At 39.3% G+C, this 25296-nt stretch overlaps 1 protein-coding gene across 1 annotated transcript in view; it reads right to left on the bottom strand.

Moving 5' to 3' along the window:
* Nucleotides 1-25296, bottom strand: part of LOC129373174 (collagen alpha-1(XXV) chain) — a 186049-nt gene that overhangs the window by 17495 nt on the left and 143258 nt on the right. The window contains exons 13-24 of the mRNA XM_055050960.1: nt 22818-22862; nt 22337-22363; nt 19046-19090; nt 12692-12724; nt 11068-11103; nt 7789-7833; nt 5278-5340; nt 2917-2985; nt 2259-2303; nt 1460-1504; nt 1201-1278; nt 870-893 (exon numbers count right to left, since the gene is read on the bottom strand). Coding sequence (XP_054906935.1) covers nt 870-893; nt 1201-1278; nt 1460-1504; nt 2259-2303; nt 2917-2985; nt 5278-5340; nt 7789-7833; nt 11068-11103; nt 12692-12724; nt 19046-19090; nt 22337-22363; nt 22818-22862 — 555 coding nt within the window. The remainder of the gene's footprint in view (nt 1-869; nt 894-1200; nt 1279-1459; nt 1505-2258; nt 2304-2916; nt 2986-5277; nt 5341-7788; nt 7834-11067; nt 11104-12691; nt 12725-19045; nt 19091-22336; nt 22364-22817; nt 22863-25296) is intronic.

Raw genomic sequence — 25296 nt, 5'->3', positions numbered from 1 at the left:
TACAAAGTTGACATTGTTCAAAATGTCTTTATGACAATTTCACATTAACCTAGAAATCATGATTTGACATAAATCTGTTATAAACGTATTACTGATTAAACGTTAAAATTTATGTAGTTCTATGTTATTAAAGCTAATGTTTAATCAGTAATAAACATGCCACTGTCTTGAGGGAGCTAAAGAGTAGAAGCACTGTCTTCAAAATGTACTCAGACTCCGTTGAGCAAAGACTTTAAAAATTTTTTATTGTAAAATAAGAAAATCTAAACATAAACCATGTTGAACACATTTCTAAACACAGGTGACTTGTTACGGTATTTAATTTCATATGCTTTGTTGTGGAAAAAGACCCCCATCTGTTATGCTTTTGTAATTTGTAAATATCTAAAATAAGTTCGACATGTTTGTGTCCTAACATCTTGAAATTGGCCTGTGTGAAGAAGCAAAAGTTTAAAAGAAACTTTATTGTAACAATTTGCTGAAAAAGAAATAACTGTGAAGGCAAAATTTGTTGAGTAATCAGAAAGTCGAAAATTATCTTTTTTGCTCACATACTAAGATATATTTGCCTGAATGTATTTTAATTCTAACTTCTTGGAGCTAGATGAAAGAAAGCAAATTATTATTTTAAAATATATTCTTCAGACACTTAGTGTACAGACTGTTACACAGATGCACAACGGTGACACAGGACGCTGCTTCATTCACTGTAAAGCAAACACACTGCTGGACGTATGAACACACACCCACACACACACACACAGGGCCGTGCAAACCAGTGCTGGTGTGGCGACGGCTCCATGCTGGGACAAAGATGGATCAAACGTGATGATGACACAATGCACAGAATACACACACAACCTATTTACCGTGACTGTAATAGTGGTAATCCTCTGCAGGGGGCCGAAAGAGTGGGAACGGAAAGCAGGTAAGAGACAAGATTACACAGGTCACTTGAAACCTTTCTTCAGTTGCGCTTAAGAGACTTTTTCTATTTATCTGACACATGAACAAAGGCCAAGTGACAGAAACTGGAGATTATCTTTACAGGAAAATGTTGGTGTCAGCATGGCATGATGGAGCATTAGTTATACTTCAGTGAGGCCAAGGCAAACAAAAAGGTGAACTTTCATTGTGCTCTTTCCTCTGGTGGACATGAGAGGGATAAAAATGTACCAGATAGGCAATAACATGTCAGACCTGCAGAGCTTCTTCGATGTTTCCATTGTAGTCGATGATTTCAGTGGCTCCTCTGTCTCCTTTCTGCCCGGGAGGACCCTGCAACACACCAAGAACCACGTATCAACAAAAAGGACACGTCCTGATTTCAGCATCTTACTCTGACTAAGAGGTCATTTCTGCCCCCTAGTGGTGAGCAGTTCTTAGAGTTCATAAAGTTTGAGTAAAAGCATGCAGAATTACTAAGTGAACAATTTAAGGAATTGAAATAAGTGCTTACTCTTGGGCCAACAGATCCCAGATCTCCTTTATCTCCAGTATCCCCCTTACATGAAACAACAAGTAAGAATTTGCATGTGTACAAGTTTTAAGAGGGGAAATAAATAAATAAAAAGCCTTATGAGAAGACTTTTTCTGAGAAGGAATGAATCATGATATAGGTTTTCAAATGATCACAACAGAGGAATTAAAAAGCAACAGCACAAAAATGAAATGTGATTTTTTTACATTGATACATACATTTATGTTTGACATCTTTTTCTAAATCTGTATTTTCTTTCTTTGAGTATTTTTTATACGATTGCATTTCAAAATGCAGAAATTAGCCGCAGTGCATTTTATACGTAATGGTACTCCTGGTAAAGTTGTGTCATAGACTCTTAGAATAAATACTTATCATCATAAAAAAATACCACTGTCTCACAAAATAAACAGAAGAAAAAAAAACCAAATAAAGGTTTTAGCATATTTATAATTTGTATAACATATCTGTGTTCTGTTTCTTCAACAAACTCTTCAAAATGGGAAAAACTAGAGAACATGATGTACAGAAGGCGTTATTCTTCATAAGTGAGGAAATAACTTAAAATAGCTTCACAAGAAAATATCACAAATCTACCTTTCTATCAACAGATATATATAAATATATATTTATTTTAAGAGCTTGGGCTTTAAAATTGTCAGCATTTGATAATATTCAACCTCATTCCTCATTGTTACCAGGGGTACCAAAAGCTCAGAAAGGTGTTGTGAACGTCTGTAATTCACAAAATCAAAGAAAGCATCTGAGCCGCACTCACCTTTGACCCTTTAGGTCCAGGCATACCAGATTCCCCTTGTGAACCCTGCCAAGGGTAGTAAAATAAATTAAACTATACATCTCAGGTATTAAATTACTTGAAGCGGACATCTGATGCACATTTCAGTGTGGAAATATCATCAACGTCCCAGACTCCTCCTGGGGAACCAACACCTGGGTTAAAAACAAAGCTTAAAAACAAACATCTTATCTTGTTACTGCTGAGCAATAGAGAATGTGTTTATTTGAACACTCTCCCTAACTAATCCTAGGTTTAACTTGGGGCTTCTAACAGGATATGTACCAGAGTCATCTGAGTCCTCTAAGTTTAGACTGCAGCTTACGCTCCCAGCAGGGTCGTTGGCAGACATAAACAAAACGGTGAACTCATTTAGAGTCGGTTTATGTAACTCCAACACCTTAAGATCCTCAAACGTAATGGTAATGATCGTTGAAACACCTTTCTTCTTTGGAAAAAAAAAAAAGGGGAATTTCTTAGTGTGTTAATGAGTAAGTTTGACTTTTCAGGATTTGAAACAGGATAAATGCTGTTTTCAGAAGGAATACTCTAGATGGCAGCAAAGTCACAAGAATGAGCCTCGTTCATCCTGCCATCGGTCAGGTGAAGGGGATCCTGCATGTGTGCTTCATATCCTCACCTTCGGCCCAGCAGGTCCGATTTCTCCCCGATCACCCTTTCCTGCTGGTCCATGGTCACCTTTCTCGCCCTGTTAAGACCACAACACATGCTGTTCATAAGACCGTCACTGGGTCAACAAATAGTGACTGAACAAAACCACATGGGTGTTTTTATAGGTGGGAGAAAAGCTTTAGAAGAGGACGCTGCATGTCTAAGATATGCTCCGACACAGCTGAATCAAATGGATAAATTACTTCATCTTCAAATGGATATTTACCCAAGACCTAAGTCTTCTAGGTCAGCAGTGGCGCGCTCAGGAACTGTTCACTTGATTTAGTTTTGTTGAGTAGGGAAACACCAGAAACATGGCGAGTCCTGGCCTTCAAGGGTCGTTATGCAGCAAAAATAAGTTGTTTTGTTTTATTCTACGTTCATTTACAACCACACAAACTTTTGCTCTTTTTACACTTTCTTTCCAAGCAGCCAGTCTTTCTCCTGAAATCCTTTCAAATGGACTTGATGGTCTCTTGTTCTCCAGACTTTCCGAAGGCCTTTTCATATTCTATGAATTTTGGCTGTTTTTCCTTTTTACTATTATTTAGTTGCATATATATTTGACTTTGATTGCATATTGTCTAGTTTGTGAAAAGATTAATGCAGGACAAACTACAAATTGCTTAAAGGGCATTTACAGCCAATTAATGTCTGAAATTTATGTTTATCAGTCACAGAAAAAAAATCCAGTAGAGACATAATGCAGGATACATGATCCTCCAGTCGATCTTGCTGCAGCTAACAGCTCTATTTAAACCACATTAGTGATAAAGTGCTATTCTCTTCATTTTATCTTTAGGATTTTCAACAGATTTAACTTAAGAAACATAAAATTTTGATTTTGCATGCATTAATCACAAAGACTGCTAGCAGCTAATTTTCTAAATAAACAATTTGAAGGCATTATCTTCTTGGTGCTTCATTAGAAGGCAGCTGAACTGCTTTTTAATGGAATTTTATGTCTCATCCAACAGGCTTCAACTCTTCAGAGGATCCTCAAAATGTAGCTTAGAACTAACTAAACAATGTTATTTAAAGGAAAAATGACACATCTTCAAGAATCAACCACCACCAGCCCTGCATCTGGCATACAGCCATCAACATTACCTGAAGATCATCACTTATTGGGTCTGTTAAAAACCAGCCATCGTCCTTGACTAGTGACCTCAATAACCAGCTAAAATGTCACAGATGTTTATATTGTGTTTTAGATTTTTGTGTGGTGTAAGTCTTCACCTGCAGTTTTAACTTAGATATGCAGCGTCAGGACATAGGTTTAGCGCACCCACACCCACTGGTGGTGCATGTGACACTGACGCCAACTACAGCAGCATGTACCTGTTACTGTAGGTCAAATCCATTTTGTTCCCAAGTACACCGCGTTCAGTGCACCCTCAGAAGTTGGGAGTATATCCCCTCCAAAACAAATGGATTATTTTCATCCACACATCTTTGAATCCGCAGAAAAACGAGGGGGGAAAAAAACCTGTATCCGCGCATATGGAACCAAAGCCTTCTAAATAATTATGTTTTCTCAGCAGCAAAAAAGGCAGTTGGCGGAATTGAAACTTTCTACAACTTCACAAAACCTGTGTAAATTGCTAGAAGGAAGGATCAAACTAAAGGGAACTCAATGATGACTCATGACTTTTACACCGTAGATATTTTTGGAAAACAGTTGCACCCTTAAAAATGAGGTAACAACCCCAGTTTAAGTTGATGAGGATAAATAAGTTCTGCTAAGTTTTTTTTGGTCCCACTGAAACATTGCACTAGCTGTCCAGCACACAGTATAAAGTAAAACCTTGTGGCACAGTTGTTGGCAAAAAGGGGGAAACCTCTCTGCACCAGATCATCTTCCAAGAGAGTAAAATCAGCAGCTACAGAACAGAACTTGCAAAGCCCTTATTTATATGTAATTTAATTGTAATAAAACCGAGTTATGAGTGTCCCAGTACAGTTCTGCCTTTAGTTCCCTATAAAACTAACAAAATGTTGCTCAAAGCAGTAGAGGGTGATGCAAGGAGAATACATTCTGATTATCAAAGCACTGCAAGCTGCCTGATGTTTGGATCATCACCCCTGGCCCCACAGTAGGATAATGTCATGACTCAAAGGAAGCAGCAGAGGATTAGCTCATTCTGACCGCTTCAGTCTGACATTTAGTGGAGACTGAGTTTTAATAACATTGGTGACACGACAATACGCTATCTGCTGTTCTGTTAGCACAGTGTTATTAAAATCTGTCAAACACGTCACATCTGATTCGTCGCCGATCACTGTCGCAACCTGAAGAGGATCAGTCAGGGAAACTGATGTCACTCACTTTAGTTCCTGGGAGTCCTGGAAGTCCTGGTTCTCCCTGGGGGCCGAGGAATCCTGGCTCACCCTGAAAGACATTCGAAAGAATAAAATAAAAACAACAACAAAAACAACCATTACTCACTTTTCCACTCGGTGTTTCTGATGAGCGCTAAACGGCACACGCAAGATCAGTGACCGAATACATTCATGAGGACAGGCATGCACTTACTGCTGCTCGCACACTCCCACGTGCACAGACTGCAGACTGAGGATCGCATGCATTAATCACAACGACAGGCAATTTGTTAATTGCTCCTTTAGTTCCACATATACTAACATTTTTCTTTCTCATGAGCCTGAACATATGATACGACGGGCCTTAGCAGAAACTCATCAAGACCCTAAGAAATAAGTTAGAGTGTGGGAAAAAAAAAAAAATGCACTTCACGTTTTTACCCAGCTTCCAGTATGAGGTGTGATGCTGCCCTCGATTTGTGCCACACTTGGTTCTAAAGCAGCAACCAAAGTTCCTTCTAGAGTGCTTCAGGTGCTCAGGAAGCCCTCGATGAAGTGATGCGCATGTAGTTCTCTAAGTGTTAAACCAAACAGCAAAGTATGCGGAAGAAGAATAACAGCTCAGAACCTGTTAAAGTGCCACGTTAGCGGAACTTTTTAGAATCACATCAAACATGCAGGCCTGCTAAGTAAAAACAGGAGTGTACAAAATGTAAAATAAAAGGTTGTTGTTGGGGTTTTTGTTTGTTTTTTTTTTACAAGCCAAACACGTTGCAGGCACGTAAAGAAAAAGGGAGAGAGAGAAACACAAACCAAAAACAGGAACAAGCATCAGCATCATGCCTGTGTCAGCATTCACAGCTTAAACACGTTAGTTTTCAAGCCAATGGTCCTGATATACGTTTATATGACTACACTCACATGAGAAGGTTACTAAGTGCTTGTTGCATGTTTAGCTTCTGTGCTATTGCTTTCCAAACTAAAAAGAAAATAAATTCTAAAGATGTGACTAAACTTCCTCCCCTAAACGACATGGATTAAACTGGGGTTCTGTGGACAGTTTATGAGAACCTAATGTCTCACAATCCTGATAACTTTTTGAAGGTCTAAATTTAATTAAGCAGTGTTCCTCAAAGGAGGAAGCTGACTGGAGGGGGTGGGGGGTCAAAACCAAAGTGGATTTCTGGGATCTGGAAACAATTTCAAATTATTCAAATCTCAAATATTTCACAGTTGTGAACGAGAACCCTCTATTTTATAGACCTTTAAACTGCTCCCATATTTGCCTTACATGGACATTTACACTGATGACTAAGAGTGTAACGAGATATCATGGCACGCCATCGCGCTAAATCATTTCAAAGTGAAACCCTTCTTGAAAATGAGTGAGAAATTGAAGTAGGAAACAAAGCAGTTTTCTTTTATTGCCAGAGAACAATGGTCAGTTTCTACAACTGACCTGTAGGGGGAGCAGCTCCACCTGAGCGGCAAGGTGTAGCCAGCAACAAGACATTGCTGTTGTAAATCGGTGAACAGAAACCAACAAACTTTCTCAAGAGCTAAAGAACAGGAAAGCGACTCACCAGATTTATTTTAGTGACTGATTTTTAATGAGACCAGTCGATGTCTCACTCATAATATTGGCAGTGCTGGCTGATCGTTCGCTATACCATACTCTTACAGTTTTATTTCTTTTTTGTACCAGATGACCAACAACTTTGATTTTCTGAAGCTGATAATGTATACTGTAAGAAAATATCATGTGACTTCAATAAACGTCTGTCAGCAGAAGGTAAGTTAGTGTCGTTTTGCTTTTCAAAATACTCAATTACCTAGAAAATAAGCAGATATGTCATGGTAAAGTACACAAGTGTCAACTGTAGGACAGCACACGGGAGCCATCATCATTTTGTGTGGTACACACATTGTGTTTTTACGTAAATATAAATAAATCAATCACCTACATTTTTAGGGGAAAGTAAAAAACATCTTTAGAAACTTTAACTGACAATAAAGTTTATCTGAAACAAACATCCGTTTGTGAAATTTTTTCAATGACTAAATTTCACCCCTGCTGAAGACATTCAGAGTTATCCACTCTAGGTAAGCTGCTAACTGCAGAAAAGTTATCCTTAGAGTTCAAATTGAAAGCATCTGAACAAACTCGCCAACAGCAGAATTTCCAGACTCTCCACATTTTCAGGAAGTGGGCTAAAGCTCTTAAAAACGGATGTTATTCACAAATTCGTAGTGACACAAGTATCCTGCACAAATTCAGCCCTAAAATCCAAAGTTTGAACTGCAGTTGAAGGTAGGTCGGCAGCTCCTGCAGATGGAGCATTCACGTCTGCGTGCAAATCCCTCAAAGGATGGAAAAAGCAAGATCGTCAGACCTCAGTGCCATGACAATGGGTGAGCTGAGTTGCTCTGAGCTCTCTCAGATGGGCAGAAGCGGATGGACACGGACAACACCGGGTGGACATGACTGAGAGGGGGATGAAAACAGCGAAGCAATTACCTTTATCCCTGGGAGTCCAGGCAGCCCTGGAAGTCCTGGCTCTCCCTACACAGGAAGAGTGCGACATGTTACAGCCAAGCCAAGCTAAGCTGAGTCAAGCCTCATTTGTAGGCTCATTGGGGTTTTTATTTGCTCGACACGTTATTTCCTGTTTTTGTTTTCGCTGGCTATCGAGTTGCCGCAGCTCTGGAAAGCAGTCTCCTGGCTTGAGTTGACTGTCATTTGCTTGAGTGGGGATGGGAGCATTAGCAGAACAGAAGGCACATGCATCTTTTTTTTTAAATACTAGCTCATGCAGCTGTAGCTTGACAGTCTGATTAGTGCTTGTTATAACACTCAACAAGGAGCAGCAGAGTTTCAGTTTGAAGATTTTATTGGTTCGGACAGGTGTGAAAAGTCCTGGTTTCTAAAAAGGAAAAACTGTCAGATATGTTGGGTTACGGTTGCAGAAGCTGTTTGGGAGAGCTGCAATGACTTGTAGATCATTAGAGTCTGGCAGCGTGGGAAGCTCCCATTTTACCCAACTTTTCTGTGACAAAAAAAGTCCAAAATTCCAGAAGTTTGAGCATCAAACCCAGTATGAGATCCAACTTTAGGTAATAAAAAAAAAAAAGACCCCCAAAAATTCAGAGGTCACGTCCTTTCTGAGGCATCTGTGAGACTTCAAAGATAAAAATTTGGACTGGGAATAATTTAATGCTCAATTAGGCCCCTTGTATTTATGGCTTCTGAAAAAGAAATGATTAGTGCTGCACGAGAATGATCAACTTTAACGACACTTGCGGGATCAGAGAGAAGGCTGTAAAGTTACTTTGTGGCTTATGAAAGGGACTGTAAATTAGTGAATAAAAGTCTTTCTTGTGGACAAACACTTTACCAGCAGTTATTGGCAATCAGCCAATGGGGAAATTTCATTATCCTTGGATTTCTAAAGATGATTGGAGATAGTTTTTGATGTTTCTGCAAAAACAAGTTGAGTATGAAATATTCGAGAAAAGAAGACAGTTTGCGTCTCGTCTGCAGCATCAAATATCAAACTGGTTTGCAAGAAAAAGGAAAAATGTAACAAACGATATAAGCGCAACACACAGGATTTAAAAAGTGACAGAATTGCAGCTGCAGTCAGGTCTTTCTGGTTTGCAACAGTTTTAATCACAATGACTTACAATGCCTAGCAGAGATATTCATACAGTGCTTTGCCCTTCAACTAAACCCATTCAGCAATTTGTCACATTACAACCGCAAACTTGGATGCACTTAATTGGGATTTCATGTGATAGACCAACACAAAGTAGTGGAGCATTCTCCACTACCTTGAATGCTCCACTTCAAAGTAGTGGAGCATTTTTAAGTAAACAGAAACATTGTGTGGAATATATTTGTATTTATTGCCTGTGAGTGTGACTTTCTCCTCTTCTAGCGTTTCACATGTACAGACTGATATTTTTACTCATTGTCTGACAATGACCTCCAGCCCAGTCAGATTGGACAAATAGCATCTGAACATTAGTCTTCATATCACATCACATTATTCTCCTTTGTAGGTTGTATGTTTAGGGTTGTTGTCCCTGGAAGGTGAACTTCTAGTTTCAATTCTTTTCAGGTGTTCCTCAAGGATTGCCCGGCAATTATCTCCGTCTATCTTGCCATCAGTTCTGACCAGCTCGCATGCTGAGGAAAAGCATGAGCAATCTGCACTGGCACAATGCAAACACAAACTGGGCTGGGACAATAGGGCCAGCCAACAAAATGTCAGACGGACCCTGTAGTGCAAACAGGCGTCTAAATGAATGGGTGGTTAACAGGCTCCTGTAGCACTTCAAATGCAATCATTTGAATGAGGTTTGCTTGAATAGAAACCCTTCTAAAACCTGCAGGGCCAGAGTTGGGAACCACTGACCTGGTCTTGGGAAAACATCAAAAAGATTCTTTATGGTATTGTTCTTGCTGCTTTTTAATAAAGGCCAGATTTGTGAAGTGATCTGGTAACAGACTCTCCTACCTTGGCTATGGATCTTTGCAGTTTAGATGTGGTTCTGTAAATGACTTGGTACGTTTACAGAACCACACTTGTTCTATTTTCGGATCATGTAACAAACGATGCTCCATGAGATGTTCGAAGCTTGGGATATGTCTTTGATTATTACTTCTCCAAGGAGGGTTGATCGTTCACTAATGTTCTCTAACAAACGTTTGAGGCTTTTACAGTTGTATTCATATTGAAATTGAATATGAAGGTAGGTCATATTCATATTCAATATTCAATATTGAATTCAATATTCAATATCAATAAATTGATATTGAATATGAATACTTAATATTCATATTCAACAGTGGGGTAGTTGTTTCAGTTGTCTTGCAGGAAGAAGTTCACATATTTAAATCCTGGCATGGATTTAAAATGTAGTAAACACATTCTTTCTGTGCATATAGGGGCTCTTTCTGTGTACTCCAGCTTCCAAAATCAGGCATGCTAATTACTCCTGTGCCCTTAGCATTCAGTGTATGTGCCTGGTTGTTTTGTCCTGTTTGTCTCTATGTTACCCTCTAATGGACTGGTTACCTGTACAGGATGAAGCTCACTTCTCACCTAATGGCCACTAAAGATGTGCAACCTCCAGGTGATTGGTTATCCTGGATTTATGTACTTTTGACATCACAATCATGCAAAACTTTGTGCTGGTCTATAAAACCCACCAAAATAAAAATAAAAAATTCCCCACATATTGTGGAAAAGTTTAAGGGTGACAATAAAATACTTTAAGGCTTGGGGTGATGCGATTAGCCAAAGTTTTGCAAAGCACCTTAGTTTGTTGCCTCTGAAGGCAATAAACATGTAGACAAGTTGCCAATGCTTTTCAGTTGCACTGAAGCAAAGCTATTTAATGCGAGAGTCTGGTAAAGTTAGACAACCATAAATAAATCCTAAACAAAAAGGGAAACATACCCACAAATGTTAGTATGGTTTCTGAGAGGTTGTAAAGCCTGAAAACTGAATCACAGCTCTACAATAGTCAATCAGCTTTAGGTGTCAGATTTAACCGAGCCTTTCGAATGTAGAAAACATATTTTGCACAACAGACTCCACTAGGCTTTGAGATAACCAACCTTTAAATGAAATATCTTGGAATAAAAGCTTCCCCTTCTATTGAGTACGTCTAGGTATGGGCATTGACACTGTGAACAGACATATCAGTATGCGCAGACAGAACTTGTCTGTTGCAAGTCTCTGGTCATTTGTGAAAAAATATTTAATTTAAAAGAAATAGTAATGATTACCTTCTGTCCACTCCGTCCAGGTTCTCCCGGTTCGCCCTGTAAGACATAAACTGTGTTCTTCACAGATGCTTTATTTACAGGCCATCTTAACCAGAACTGCACGACGATTATCCAGAACTTTCCCAGTGTTTCTGACCAATAAAAGTGGATTTAGACAAAAGACCATATTCATATAAACAATTACTCGCAGAGCCACAGATCAGGGCCTCTTGAGGTTCAGTGTTTTGTCCAAGAGAAATGTGGAGAGCAAGATTCGAACTGACAACCTTTCAACTAACACACCAAATTGTGAGTCATTCAGACATGAAAGTCTCCTCAACCCATGAGATAAATCAATGCCTTTAATGTGGGCTATAAGGCTTTTCATCCAGGACAGGGTTTGTTAGAGGAGTTGTAGGAATTGTCATAAGAATATGACAGTGAAGTTTGCATCCTCTTCACACTACAATTTAAAGAATATTCAGGTTCTTTAAAGGAATATCTGAACTGAAAATGAGTGAAAGGCAGATAAATTTCAGACAAAAACTATGCTAAACATGTAGAAAGCCTGTTTCAAAGTGCTTCCATTTTGCCTTTACATGTATGCTTTCATGTCTCTGCTGAATTAGGGATGGCAGGCCATTTCTTAATATGTGAAACAGTCAACTTAGTTGATCTAAGCATTCACTGTTTCTAATTTGGTTGAACAAAATCCAATCTTTTAAACTAACGTTTAGCTTTTGTCACAATAAAGCAACATACTTTACTAAGTAGCTTGTTTATTGACTAAGATGTAACGCCAAGAACAGCTTATTTTGAGCCATTTCACTTCTGCACATTTCTCTTCACATGGAGTTTCAAATTTCACATAAATTTCTCCAGGGTCTCTTTGACTCATCGAACATTGCTGGAATGAGAAAAGTTAGGAAAATCTTGTTTTCGTCGCAAGGCAAACACGATGCTAGTAGACCATTTGTACTTGTTGTAGTCCTGCCACTGGTCTCACATATTTCCTGACAAATATATTGCACCTTTGAATTCCAGCCAGAAAAACGAATGACTTCCTTTTTGTCTCCCGGCAACATGTTTATGTACATTTTGGAGGCTTGTGTGCTTCTTCCCAGACTGGCAGCACATTTTTCATTGTACAAAGAGTCTGATCATGACACTGTATGTATCTGGCGGGACCAATGGCTGCTTGGTGGGATCTTTATTGTTACCTAACTGGTTGCCATAGTGTAGCAACCAAGGAGCCAAAAGGATTACAATATATATCAAAGTGTTGTGGTAAGGACACTCTTCCTTCAAATTATTGTATGGCCAAACTGTGAAGGTGTGTGAATACGGTTCGATTTCTGCTATGAGGCACCCATGACACAGATATGCCACTATAGCCATAATGTAGTACAGCAACCTCTGCAGGTGAGTTTTACAAGTGTAGTTTCTGGTCATGGATTTCTAATGCTCCATCACACACTGATGATGATGATGATGCAACAATCCATGGAGTTATCTTTCACTTTGTGATTGAGGTCTTAGTCTGGAGGGAAGTGTTCTTAAAATGCAATTAGTCCAACTGAGAATCTTTAATAGGAGCCACACGAGAAACAAAACAAAACATAAAAAGAAACGGTTTAGGACTTACCTTGATGCCTGCTGCAGAGGAGCCTGCATCACCCTAAGGTAAAAAATACAAAAGAATAGATGAAGAGATGACACAGAAACCCAGATGAACGATTTTGATTTCATGCATCACTTTCTGTAAAGTTAAAACAGAGGAACGTTTGCATCAGCGAAATGGTTCTAAAAGTGATTTTGGAAAAGCTAATTCACTGAACAATGCTGAATAAAATTACAAAACGGCTGCATTTTTGTGGTGAAAACTGCAAGGAAATCCAATTAGAAAGAAGGCTGTTTGCTGTTTTAAACAATGAAAGCAGCATTTACCTTCCCACAGACCTCTGATACAGCATTTAAAGAGGCTTCAGAGCTGGAAATCATTTCAGTGTTTAAAATGTCAGTGTGCAGCTGCTTCGCAATCGTGACAAGAGAGGTGAAACCTAACACTCTAATAGAAAAATCCACAGTAAAGGAGGTTAGAGGCTTGATAGATGTACTGTAACCATTCAAAATGTACATTTCTCCAGGTAATGCATTGAACTGGATGGAGACAGAGCTACTTATGTTGCGTTTTTTTATTTTATTTCCAACGTCGTCCAGACATCCAGAAGCGAGGCCCTCTGCTACGCATCGCATTACTGCTGCAGTGTACAGTTAAAGCAGACATAAAACAAGGGGCCAATAAGTGTAATTATGGGCGGTTGGTGGGAAAACGGAGCAGGGAGGAGGAGACTTGGTGCCTTCAGCTCTGGTGCGGACTCTGCGGTTTCACTACACATACGCCTCACGCTCAGAAGTCACAGCAGGAATGCATCTCGCCCTCAGCTTTTTATGGGAATCATTATGATGCACAGCACACAAGTCAGTGTTTAATTGAAGCTCTTTCTCCTTCCCACCTCCCCTCCGCGCCCCACTAGCCCTGACAACAAACTGCGCTACTATTTGCAGCAGTACTTCCTTTTCGCACACTCCGGGATGCCTCTGTCAACATCTCAAAACATGCAATTCCAACCTCTGAGCCTTTATTTTACATTGCATTTGGCCGTGTAAGCAAATCTAAGTGAATGCATTTTTGCAGCAAAATTCAGTTTACTGTGATCCTATGCGTGATAAAAAGGAATTCATACATTATCAAGCTGAAATACTCACCCCACCTACGCCTTAGGGGTGTATTTAATGCTGTGGTTGACCAAAAACTAATAAAACTTGTAAACTTTATGGAAAGGCGTTATCAAATGTAAAACAAACGTACGTGTCAGTGTTGGTTTTCACCTGTTATTAGTTGGCAGAAATGTTCACATCTGTGTTCCATTGTGACATCTCGTACAACGGAGAAACAAGAAAAGGCCTTAACTCGTAAAGTTCATGAGCAAAACGTGTTCGCAGTACAAACAATGCTTTTCCCACAATTTATCACAGCAGGCCCACACTATTGTAGGGGAATGAATCAAAAGGGCACGTTTTACATTACTCTTGTGGTGGTACCAGAAGATTCTACGCAGGCGATTAACACTTTGCTCCCCGTGCCGCTTCTGTCACGACACATCTAATACGGGCAACACCAAGCTCGAGACCCAGGCGAGAGTTACGACCGTACTTTAATCCCTTCCAAATGTCCGTCGTATGGGATGGAAAAAGCGGTGGAGCTGGGAGGTGAGCTGAGGTGTGGCGGAGAGAGAGTGCTGAAATGTCCCATCTGGGCCAATTACCAAGTGGAGGCTGCAGAACTGCGATTTAACCACAGGGCTGAGTGAGACGGAGAGCTGTCACCGCAACTCCTTCATTATGGGCACCCAGACCTGTCGCCGCACACTGGCATTTATAGATAATAGCCCAAAGGTCTCATAATGCACGCTTGGTGAATCAGGCCGTCTAGCAGCTGTTTGCTTGGATGGCGAGATGCACAAATGAGATGGAGGGAATTAATTTGGGAGCAGTGAAGCCAGAACTGAGTTGCGACGCAAGTCATGCCACTGCAACCCTCACACATGGCTCTTATTCAACGTTATGGCCATTAGAAAAGATGACCAAATCCACTGGCCTCAGCTAAATATCAGCCTCAGTCACTGAACAAGAATATATGAGGTTTAGGAGGGCAGAAGAAGCCTGCCAAAACGTTAGATGTGGGCCAGTTCTCAAGACGTTTAGGATGTAAAAATTATTTTGCTGCACTGCCCAGAGCCTGAAACTCATATCCCCCCGCCCCAAAAAGAAGGCAATACTGCGACAGGGTTCACTTCTAAAACCTTAAATGCTTTTTTTTTATCTACAACTTTTCAAACAAGATGAGCCACAGTTAATTTCACACCTAGTTAAATACTTAGACAGTAAATGGCTCAGAACTAAAGCTTTTAACTGGGGTAATGATTTGTTTTAAATGAGGCCAGAGAAAACACACAGACACAGTTGGAAACAGCTATTTTCTCCACTGATGATGGCAACACAGCACATATTGTCCTGTGTCTATGCAAAAGATTTAACAGTAGTGGAAAACAACAATTACCCCAGCAATTATGTTTCTTTAAAAAAAGCATTCCTACATTTTGAACTTATTTACATTTTGGCACGTTACACAAATCATCTTTTATTTGGATAATTTGACTGTCGACTTGGAAGAAAGCTATTAGAAGAACTTTGCTCAGCCTTGTTTCTGAGAGGTGCTACACAAATAAACTTGACTAGACTTGTTTTATGTTTAACACAAGCCATGGGGTGACACAGGAAACATATAGAAGATGGTGCTCTGCTCATTTGAGACAAACATATAACGTTTGTGGCCTGCTATGTTATGGTTTTCAGATTCCGAAAAACGAGCACATCTGGCCCTGTCCTGAAAAACATCAATCATACTCTGTTTACTTCAAAATACTTTTTACTTTTGATAAGAACATATCGGAAGTGTGACTTCTCTATTTAGTTAGAAAGAATATTTAAATAAAAAAGAAATCAAGGAAGCATGATATATAGTGATGATATCGGTATGGGGCAATTTTGGTCTGTTTTTTAACATATCAATATTGATCCGATAAGTAAGAGCTGATATGAACAGCCAATGTTCATCTCCATCTTGTTCAAGTTTGTGTATAGGTTTCACAAAAGAGACGGAGCTGGATATGAGGTCAAGTGACAGCGATAGTGATGCAGCACCAAAATATGAAGTTTTAAACTGATGCTAAGAAGCAAAGTAGTGTAATCGCTTTAACTTTTATATGTGTGATATGATACTGGCAAGTACTGCCATAAAAGCAGTATTAATTTAGGATAGCAATTGTGACCAGTGTGTCCCTAGTTATGTTAGAACCTTGACATTTTCATAAATAAAAGAAAGTCCCCTGGAAAGTGCACATATCGGAGGATTTGAAGACATTTGGTGACCCTGAACACATCGACCCATTGTGAAACACGGTAGTGGATGCATCATGATGTGCAGCTGCTTTTTTCCACCATCAACTCTGACAAGAAACCTGGTCAAAGTTGATGGGAAGATTCTCGTCCAACAGGCCAACAAGTAAAAGTCCAGAAGAAACTTTAATTGAAAATCAAAGTTGAACCTGTGATTTGACAAAACATTGACTCAGTGGGCTGGATACAAATGTGAACCACATGCATTTTACTTGAAAAAAGGAAAATAAAAATTCATTTTATTTCCAGCATATAAGGAGTGGTGACCTGACTTTAGTGAAGTGAGAAAAATTCAAAGTGTTTTTATATCTTTGCATTTTAACTTTGCTAAGAAGGAATAATTAAGAGCTGCTTAGCAGCTAATATGAATCTCTAGTATGTTATACGTTCACTGATCATCATCTATCTTATTGTTGCTGTTTTGTTCTCGTCTAATCTTTTTTTATACAAAATGACATATTTAATATATTTAGTTTTGTCTCTAAAAACTAACTTAGAAGTAGCCGACCTGCCCTGTCTTTTAGAGCGCTGCCCGTACAACAGACCCCCCACCATCCAACCAGCCTCCCCTTGTCTGAGGAAAACTATGGCCCGACTGCTTACGCTGTCGTTTTCCTCACCGCTCTCTGCTCCCTGAGGTCTCCAAGCGCAACATAACAAAGCGTATGCTGTCTCACCTCTCACTTAGTGCTTCCACATTTTTTCCTGCACTGCGTGCTGCGTATTGTTAACTTTGGCATGCTTAGTCTAGAGGACTGAGGATGCCCTCCGCCCTGCTCATGTCTCTCTGTTCTCTGGTTTCTCCAACCAGCGGTGCTACAACAATACCACGGTGGAGGAACAATTGATCAGACAAAAAACTCTGATGACAGGGGCCCTGCTTGAGCATACATTTTCTTCTCCTGTGCTGAATTTCAATCTGACATATGTTAAACTCATCTGAAAGTATCTTGATTGAGGCTATTCTTTCCATATGTTGTGCGCTACGTTAAATAAAACATCTAACCTGATGTTGACAGATTGAGATGAGGTAATCTTATCCATCTTAACCTAAACACTTTACTACAGTGGTCCTAAAAGGTGTGTAAAAAATTCAGAGTTTTGTGGTGTGAAAAAATAAGCTCAGTTTAAAATATATGTTCACACTTTAATGCGACCTGTGCACTGTAAAATTAAACCAAAACCAGAGGAAGATACAAAAAATTGAAACAGATAAAACAATTTGGTGATATGACTTTAAATGATATTTTCTTGTAGTAACTTTAAATTAGATGTAGCTTTAGCATTTAGTCTTCTTGAATTTACACTTGACATCATTTATCGTAAATTTGTCCACACTGTGTTTTGAGTTCAATCACACATCCAAATCATCAAAAATTAAGATTGAAGTCAAACTAGAATCCAAAACAAAATATAATAGAAAATCTGTGACAAGAGAGGTTCTCACAACCTTGTAGAATTAGAGAACTTTGGCATGGAAGAGTGGGAATATATTAACAAATGTCACTGTAACATGCTAACATACATTTAAACGAAAAAATCAAAATTCTGAGATTAAGGAAGATGCCGCTTCAATAACAGATTAAAGTGCAGATTTATGCAACCAAGTTATTGTTCCTTTCTCATGTTATTTTTTCCCCCACAACAAACTTGCTTTTCTGGTGAATTACTCAGGATCTGTGTCACTATATGGGAGGATAACACAGTTTTTCACTTCACCATAGCCACATTTTTTACAGCTGCCTGTATACTTTTTATGTCAACTATATTTCTAAATCTTTACAATAACTCTCCCTGGAGTATGCACTTGAAGGATGAGTGGTAACTTCAACTCCTCCAGGAAAAAAAAGAAAAACAATCACTTTTTCCCCTTGTTTTGCTCTGAGGTACACTGGATCAAAGCGTCGCACGAGCTACAAAGTTTTATCACCCTACGCCTACCTTTCCGTTTTGTTCATTCGTTTTCCACAGATGATATCTTTCATCTGTTTCCCCCGAATTGTATCCTTCTCGGCTGCCGAGTTCGGCAGCCTTTTAAAAACCGCAGCGCCCATAAAGCGAGAGGTTATCAAAGTTGTTCTCCGCTGAACAGCAATAAATTGGCAGTGACGTTTTGAGTACACTGCTTCCACACGGCTGCCGGTCTATGAGTTACACTTTGTTTTCATACCTAGCAGTATTCAGAGCAAAAAAAGGAAGCAACTCCGGTGCATAATACATCAAAGTGTTTAGGGCTGGCTGTCTTGGAGTAGCAATTGTGTTACCACTTTTTTGGCAATCTTTGAAGAATCTTTATTCTTTCCGAGAAATGTGAGGAGCTGAATCAACATTTTTTATGTAATGGTTTATTCAAATTGATAATGGCTTTCTGAAATGCTCTAAAACAGGTTTGCATATAAAAGGGGTCCAACTTCTGTTGTGAGCTCATAAAATTGAAATAAGGCTGCAGTCTGTTTCCATGAATGCTGTTTTAGCATGATAAAAACTGCAAAGGCGACATGCTGAATTTTAGATAGAAAGAATAATAACTCTGAACATGATGTCAGAACCCATATAAGACGAGCCTTTACAGAAAACAAAAGTTTTTTTTGGACAAAAACATCCATCTTTTCAGCGAAGCTCAGTTCTGCCTATTGTGCAAAATGGATCTCAGTTTGACAAGCTGTCTTTATGATAAATGGTCCCTCCAGAAAAAAGAAAGGGAAAAGAAAAATAGCATCAGTGTATTGTTAAAATTAAGTTCACATATAGTACAGTGACAAATCAAGTGCTTGGATGATTGCTTTTATTCGGCCATCACAACTATTTTAGTGATGGCACATGACCTCAGCTGCCTCTGGCGGTTTCCGTATATCCCATCTCAGATGGCTAACATTAACGTTGAGTAATGTTTTTTGGCCAAAGCCAGACCATCTACTGTTTCTCTGAGCAGCTTCCAAAACATAAACAAAGAGAAGAAATTAAATAATTTACATACCTTCTCGCCCATGTCACCTTTCGGTCCGTCTTCACCCATATCGCCCTGCGATGAGATCACATGAAATCATATTCACCCATTTTTACGACTCGGCAATGAATCAGGAATGAAAAACTGGATGTTTAAACACGCCTGCTTCAACAGGCACACAGTAGGACTGATCCTCTATCTGTGACTGGCTGCCATGTTAAACAGTATAATGGACGCTTGAGGAAAAGGCCAAGAACACTGGAGCCAAAATTAAGTATCATTACCATACAAATGCACGGTAATGGCCCTTTATCTTCACTTTGGTCACTGAGTCATCACATGTGTTTCAAGTATGGCTGATTTCAGGTGATGTAAGAGTAGTTGTGGGGGTCCGAAACTCTTGGGATTGACAGCTGCGCCACGGATAACTAAATTCACAAACTTGGCTCTGAATTCCTGCGCTGTTTTCTATCCATGCCTGATGCACCAGCTAATTGACTAGCAATGGTGTTTAATTTTTTTCTCTTATTTTCATCTGCCCGTTGGACTAAAACATAAACATTATATTCACATCTTATGAATAGACCTTTATGAGAGCTGCCAAAAGGCTGATCTCTTAGTAAAGAGTTGTGACTGTATGAAAAAGGCTGACGTGTCATCTGAGTCTGAAAGGAGAATTAAGTACTCTTCCATGCAGTGGGCAACTGTATACCTGACTTATGGTCAAAACACATTAGTAGACTACCATGCATGACAGAACGATGTAATAACTTCAACTATAACAACCCAGATTGGTGGTGTCACACTGCAGTCTCAGCGCCTACCTAATAAATCACTGTTCAGTTGTCCAAGCTTCTCAGTTAAGCCAATTTATGGGCCTGGATGGTAGGGCCGAAATCAGTTCTCATTGTCGTAACTGCGTGACAAATTTAGCGTGATTTTGTTCTCAGTCCCATGTTGTCCACCTCTTCTTGTGAAACCCTCTCTGCAGAACCTTTCGCCTCCTTTTGCAGGCAGAACTATTGTGTGATTAGTCAGAATTTTGTAGATGTGTTTGTTTTTGCAGAAAACAGCCCCGACTGCTTCCAGCAGTAGGAGAAATTGTCTGAGGTCAGTGATTTTCATCTTTTAATGGACTCTGCTGCCATGTTGGCATTGTGTTTCCTGCTTTTCAGTGAACGTCTCCTGAGCAAAGACATGTCTACTGTGAGCATTCTAAACAATATGAATAAACTCTCCTTTTTGTTTTGTAATATTCACTCAAAAAATAGTGAGTGGCTCATTAAATTAATGAACCAATGGGTTCGATAGCCTGGAGCTTTACTGCATGATTTACATATCAGTAGCGAAAGTATGCGCAAAAATACAAGTTCTGCCTGCCAACAATGTAACAAAAAAAACATAATTGCATAAAGTTTATGGTTAAAATGTCATTCCCAAAGCAAATATTCTGAAAATATTCACAGAACCAAGATGTTTAGAGCCAAATGCCAGAAGCAACTGGCAATTGCTTAACGCTGATCTGTGAGTTTGTTACTCGGGATTTTCCCCTCGTAGAGATTATTTTGGTCCAGCACAAAAGCTTACCGAGCATTCCATTTAGCATTTTAGCTCGCTAACATGTCAGCTAAAATCCTATTCTAGTCAGCTAATCTTAGAATGCTGTGTTATTTAAATAATCTGCTAAAACTTAAAGTTTTGACAGGACATTCTGAACAGCTAATCCTATCTAACGGCACAATGAATTGTACTAATACAAAGGAGGTTGTAGCTAAAATATTTCAAAAATGGCTGACAGAAAATAGGAATAAAGTATTGCAACACAGAATCAATAAATCACAAGTAAAAGTTGACAATGTTGAACATTTTATCTGCTGGTTAATTGGTTTATAGTCAAACCCCTAAAACAACAGTTTATGTTGACATATTAGGTTCCTCTAAAACACGGAAGGCTATGGTATTTGCTCCAAGCTTTCGGTCTGGCAGTGAACTGGTCATTTCACTTTCCATAAATCCACTAGACTACAAATCATGAACTGACTTAGGAGGTCTGTGGGTATGACATCAAAGCTTGTTTCTTTGTGTAAATTATTGAGGGATAACCTAAAGAAAAAAAGCTTACTCTCGCAGCTCGTCTCCTTGACATGTGTGTTTTTCCATCAAGAAATCTATATGTTAGAAAGTAAAATGACTACGAGCATTGAGTCAGTATCATAACAATTTAGTTTCCCGAGTTTGCTTGCTGGCTCCTGAATGGGAGAACAAAGCCAAAGACTACAATTTATATTGACAATACTGGCTTCACTTCAGAAAGGCAATTCTCAGTTTGGAGGTTCAGACCCTCGAAGAGGTCTGACAGCTCTGGAAATTAACTAAAATTACATTCTGCTGAACAAATACATTAATTTATAAGACTTCACTTGTAAGAATGTTTTCTTTTTTGCTTTTGTGTTCATAAAAAACAGCTATTAGGACTAAAGTACCCGTATTTTCTGAGACTAGTCGAAGTAAAGTTATCTTGAGAAGATGAAGCCTGTTCAGACAGGCTCATAAAAAGGTGTGGAAACTCCTGGTATGAAGTGAATATTTTAAGAGCAGCGTATTGTGTGTGGAGAGGCCTGGAAGTGGGTTTTATACCGTTTTAAACTGAAACATTGGAAACCAATCTACCTTCTCACACCACTGATTTATGCTTATGACTTTTCGAATTGACGTGATCCTGCATCATTAGAATCTGCTGGGTGCAGTTTCAGCAACTACACATTGAGCTGTTATTTGCATCCAGCTAATTCTCCACAGGACACCCGTAATGCGCGAGAGCAGCGGTTGCTACGAGATTGTTTCCACAAAGCCTCATTATTACAGTGAACCAGGTATGTTGGCGGCGGAGAATAAGTCTGATTCAACTAAAAACAAGAGCCCGAGGGCCGATTTTGTGGTCGATAAAGCATCCTGAATCATCAGTTCCTTCCTGATCACTGTTGACTTGGTCAGTGTTTACACCTCCCATTCCAATAAGACCAAATTATGGCACCATTAGACTCATGGAATGGAGAAAGTAAAGCGGTTTTTCCTCTGGGAGGCTATTTTTTGGAACCTGTAAAGGCCATTGCCCAGAACTGGTGAAACTGGGTGCAGTTTTATGACTCATTTAATCACTGGCTAACTGATGGCCAGATCTTCGATGGGAGTCACCTTTGAAAATACAAGCTGGAGTTGTGAAGCATAATAGCAGAGCTGCCGTCATTTTACCACAAAGGCTATTCAAACACATGGTGGGATACTTAGAAGGATGTGTGGGGATCTGAGTTATTACTTTACCTTTTCACCCTGTTCTCCCTTTTCACCCTGTTGGAAAAGAAAAAAGTGAATTAGACACAGGACAGGTTGGATGGTGGACGGGGGAGTTGGACTGGGCTGCACTTATGCAAGTGTGGATTGTGTCTGAGGTTAAATTTGTGCTAGATCACAGAAATAGAACAGTTTCTTGTTCCCTCGTCACACATGTAAGTGCTAACTTTTATGAATGTTCTTTAAGAAAACCTTTCATGTGTGAAACTTAGCAAACTGCATCTCCAAAAACTCAAAAATACATACAACTATTTACAATTAACATGGGCCAAATTGATGTCTTCATGCTTAAGGATGGAAAAAATAATCGTAAGAAATGTGATTTGACCAAACAAATGGCAGCACAACACAAAAGCCACAGACAAGGAGCAAAATGTAAAGCAATACTTCAAGCAGAAAGAAAAGGTGACGTTAAAAGAATGAGAGCACACAGAAAACGTGTGCACCAGACCTTGGCCCCTGGGATTCCGTCCTGTCCTGGGATGCCAACATCTCCCTATTGACAGCACAACACACAGCAGCTGTATTCAGTGTGCGTACAATCAAAGTTTCAACTCCAATTTCAGATCTGGATCTTGTATATATCTGAATTTCAGATATATACAAAATTGCATATATGCACTATGCGTTCTACTTCCTCCATCCTTATAATCGGAACAAAGTCTGAAGACATAATAGTCTACTGCTAACTGCTGCATGCATCCAAGAGTCTACTAGCAGCAGTCTTGGCTTTGGGTCACGTTGTGTTACCAAGGCTCTGTGTTGGCTGAGAATGCACGCTTTTTAACAACACCTTCATTCAAAGGGTTGCACGAAAGGACACGCCTAAAACAGAGTGGGAGTCGAAACACAAGAAGTAAAAAAAAGCTAGACTAACGCTGAAAAAAAAAATCCTGTATATGGAATATTTGGAAGTAATTTGGGAAATATTTGGAAATTTAAATTCACAAAATCATTGAAAAAAAGTGATAAGATTTGTACTTTAACTTTGCACAGACACACTCTGTCACTAAGATCTTGCCTTTGAAAAGGGATTTTGTACGTTTTTCTGCATAAAGAAACAAAAGTTTGTCCTCAACATTTCTAACTTAACCGCTTTGCTTCGCATTCACTTTTACGACCTCTCTTTCTCCTGCTCATCCTCCTTATCACCTTGACAACACACTAAGTTATCTAGCTCTAGTTAATTAAAGTCAGTAATTTATAGCATCCTTTTTCCACAGATGTACTCGAGAGCTAATTTCCAACTTTCTCTCATAAGAGCCACAAAAAAGGAGAGAGTAGATGAGCTCATCTACACTATTGTGCACATGCACTTTCCCATGCGAACACACTTTTATGTGTAGATTTATAAAGTCTATGTGTGTACTGTAGAGGAAGACCCAAAAGAAAATGAAAATGAGAAATTCTGCATTTCTTGGATGGTGACATAGTTCTGATCTTTGATTTTTCTACAGCCACCTTAATCTTTCAGTGCTCTGCATTAGGTGTCAGAGTACAGCAGCTGTTGTTGGCTTGTTCATGCTATAATAATGAGCCAGGCTCACTGCTTAGAGATAAAATAACTTTAAATCAGTCAAATCTCAACTAATCAGTTTGTCATCAGATGATCGAATATATGTTCGATTTGAGACTTTTAGAACAATAACCCTGGGGCTCAATTTTCTCAGGATGTATGTTTGCTCATGGTGCTTAACCATCTAAACCCTGAATATACTGAATGTGTTTGGTACAAGAAAAAATTACTCAAAAATGAAAGAATGAACAGTAAAGAGCTGACCAAAAATTTTATATTGATTGTTTTGTTTCTTAGATGTCAGTAAAAGAGGAAACCAAGTCCATCTGGTCTGAAGCCTTAACCTCTTTGCAGCTCAAAGCAGTGAAACCAACCTCTGTGCATTTGTTGCCAAAAATAGTTAACCTCCTAACCTTTGCAAACCTACCATATCGTTACCTTTTCTAAAGAAGTAACTACTTCCAAAGGCAGACAGGCAGCTCTGACCAGACAAATTCGCTTAGTGATAGACATTACAAGACTTCAATGTTTAGATTAAAACTACAGTCGGTAAGTAGCTCAGAATTAATCAAAATGCAAGAAAATATATATGTAGCAGGAAGCTATTTTATTTCATCACCATAAATAAAACAGCCGTTGATGTTATTCCTCTGTTTCTCATCCTTGTTTTCATTTTTAACCCAATGCCTTGATTTAATGACGCCTTGCGGTAAAGATCAGCGTGTATGATCCATGTGTGAACTCCCCCTTTGCCCCACCGCTACCACAGCGGTGATGATACTTCATGAGCGCTGGGACTCTGCATCATTCATCAGACCACATATGGGAGTCATTGACATAATGACGATGCTGTAGAACCACGACTATGATGGAGTTTGATTAAAAACTAATGCTGATAAGGTTTGCCGTACCAGTTGTCCATCCTTCTTGGGGAGTATTGCTGTCAGATCAATGCAATGTCTGACAGTCAACCTGCCACTGCAGAAGGATCAGGCTTTGACTGCCTCCGAGTTCAACTTTCTGCATGAATGAGACTTACATACCATAACAGACTGTTTTATAGATGGATTGCACAGCTCTGGAGTTCTATTTCATGGCTGCTGGCAAACCCAACTCATTTCACAAGTGTGGAATTAAGCCTCCAGCTTTAGCTGTTTCCAGGGTTTGTATGGCTTTCACACTGAAATGAAGCTTCTTTACTCTGGTTCCTATTATAGCCACACAGGCCTCTGCTCTTTACCAATGTGTGCTTGAAATTAAAAAGATGGCGCAAGTCACGTCATTCATTAAGCGATTACTTTGGAGCAAAAAGGAAAACAAATTGGCCTTTCTTATTTTTACATTTTGCTCCGATTTCCAGAACACCTGCACTGTGTCTCGTTTACTTGAAAGTGAATTTCAGAAATTAGCTCAG

Source organism: Poeciliopsis prolifica, unplaced genomic scaffold (assembly GCF_027474105.1).
Source record: "Poeciliopsis prolifica strain line A6 unplaced genomic scaffold, Auburn_PproV2 SCAFFOLD032, whole genome shotgun sequence".
Lineage (NCBI taxonomy): Eukaryota > Metazoa > Chordata > Actinopteri > Cyprinodontiformes > Poeciliidae > Poeciliopsis > Poeciliopsis prolifica.
Note: the sequence above shows the minus strand (reverse complement) of the source record. Positions and strands in the feature narration are given on the sequence as shown.